This window comes from Bubalus bubalis, chromosome 6 (genome assembly GCF_019923935.1).
Source record: "Bubalus bubalis isolate 160015118507 breed Murrah chromosome 6, NDDB_SH_1, whole genome shotgun sequence".
NCBI classification, from domain to species: domain Eukaryota; kingdom Metazoa; phylum Chordata; class Mammalia; order Artiodactyla; family Bovidae; genus Bubalus; species Bubalus bubalis.
Window position 1 is genome coordinate 226,730 of NC_059162.1, and position 2,102 is coordinate 228,831.

Sequence of the window (2,102 nt, forward strand, 5' to 3'; positions counted from 1 at the left end):
TACTGATGTGGCAGGCAATAGTTTTCATTAACAAAGTTCTCTCCAGTGGTTTCTGGAAAATCAGGGGATGTTTGGTGATAATAACTGAAGCAGAATGAAGAGAAACTGAGCAGATTTTTACATCAAATAATTCTTGTCCCAGATTCTCATTTTTGCAAAAGATAACAGTGCAGATGGATTTCACCTAAAGTGAACAGACTAGAATGAAATTAAGGAGATGATTGTTATTTTTTTTGATAAACTTACAAAAGTTCAATTTTTTAATTAGTTTTTCAGGCTAATTCATTCATCTATTCAATAAATATTTTTGAACTGCATCCTGAGGCTAATAAGCATTGTACATGGTAGACAACAGTGAACTAGACAGGAAGGACCAAACTTTTATGGAATATTTAGTCTAGAGAGAGAAATTTCTCATTCAGTCCTACTTACAAATTATTTGCTTCTAAATGTTATGATGGAGCTTTGTTAGGGTGAAATAAATACATGAAAAGGATATAAACAAACCTATTTTGACCCACTAACACTCTCATCTGACTCAGCAAGTTTATTAAGCCTATTGTTAGAATAAATAAATAAATAGGAGCCTTTAGGAAGGTAAGTAAAATTAACATGGGTGGGGGTTGCTCTGTGCATGACATCTCGCTGAGACTTCTCCAAGAAAAGAAAAAAGAGGTGTAAAAAAAACCCTCTCTGCAAAACAGAAGAGTGATCCTATTACTACTCTTCCTTAGTTTGGAGAGTTTAGTGTAACGACTGTTCCCTAAACTGATTTAGGTGAAAGTGTAAGTAGTGGAAAATATTCAGAAACTGTACTAGTAAGACTACAAGAATCTATGTCAAAGTTCCTGCACTGCTTCTCTTAGAATCTTTAAATACTTTAGGATGAAAGTACTATATCACCCAGAACATAATTTAGTGTTGATTGCTTTTTTTAGGGCACCTTTTACATCCTTATTCCTTAAGCTATAGATCAGTGGGTTTAACATGGGGATGACAACTGTGTAAAAGATAGAGACCATTTTGTCCGTGTCCATGGAGTAACTGGAGCTGGGTCTGAAATACATGAACAAGAGTGTGCCATGAAATATAGCCACAGCGGTTAAGTGGGAAGCACAGGTAGAGAAAGCTTTGCGTCTCCCCTCAGCCGAGTTCATCCTAAGGATGGTTGTTATGATGTAGCTGTAGGAGAGGAGGACAGTGATAATGCTGGTCCCCACAACACAACTACTGGATATGAACAGCATTATCTCATTGATGGATGTATCTGAGGAGGAGAGGGCTAGCAAGGCCGGGAAGTCACAGAAAAAGTGATTGATGACATTGGAACTGCAAAATGATAATCGAAATGTACAACAGGTGTGGATTGCTGAATCTACCAAACCTTCCAGGTAGACAACAGATATTAGCTGGGAACAGAGTCTTCTGGACATGGAAACTGTATAAAGAAGTGCATTGCAAATGGCCACATAACGGTCATAAGCCATGACAGCCAACATGAGACATTCCACATCTGCAAAGGCTCCAAAAAAGTACATCTGGATGGCACATACCTCATATGGAATTCTTTTTTGCTCAGATAGGAAATCAGCCAGCATCTTGGGACAGACAGTAGAAGAATAGCAGATGTCACAGAAGGACAGATTGCTCAGGAAATAATACATGGGTGTGTGCAGTCTGGGGTCCATCTTGATCAGCAGAACCATCCCGACATTGGCAACCACAGTTATACCATAAACCAGCAGGGAGAGCAGGAAGAGCCCCTGCTGCACATCTTGTCTCCCGGAAAGTCCTAAGAATATGAAGTCAGTAAACACAGTGCAGTTCTCAGCAGTCATCCCTTATACATGAAAATTCCTAGTTATGAAAAAGGAAATGGAAGTGGAGGGTTAATATCATCTTACTGTCTTAATGGCTAAACTGCTATTTGTTTCTACATTTCAGTAATTAGAAGAAGAGATAAATAATGCTAAGATGCCTTGAAGTTAAATTGACCCTTTGGGAAATATTTCCAATTTGATATAACTGATAAAATGATAATAATAATGATACATTTGTAAATCACTGTAGTGTTTGCAGCACAAATTTATCTAAGCTAAATC

General features: G+C 37.8%; 1 protein-coding gene across 1 annotated transcript; it reads right to left on the reverse strand.

The window, feature by feature from the left end:
- Nucleotides 1-472: 472 nt before the first annotated feature.
- Nucleotides 473-1,838, reverse strand: LOC112585449 (olfactory receptor 5W2-like). Its single transcript, XM_025287348.3, has one exon. The coding sequence runs from the start codon at nt 1,836-1,838 to the stop codon at nt 900-902; it is 939 nt and encodes a 312-aa protein (XP_025143133.1). The 3' UTR covers nt 473-899.
- Nucleotides 1,839-2,102: the final 264 nt, after the last annotated feature.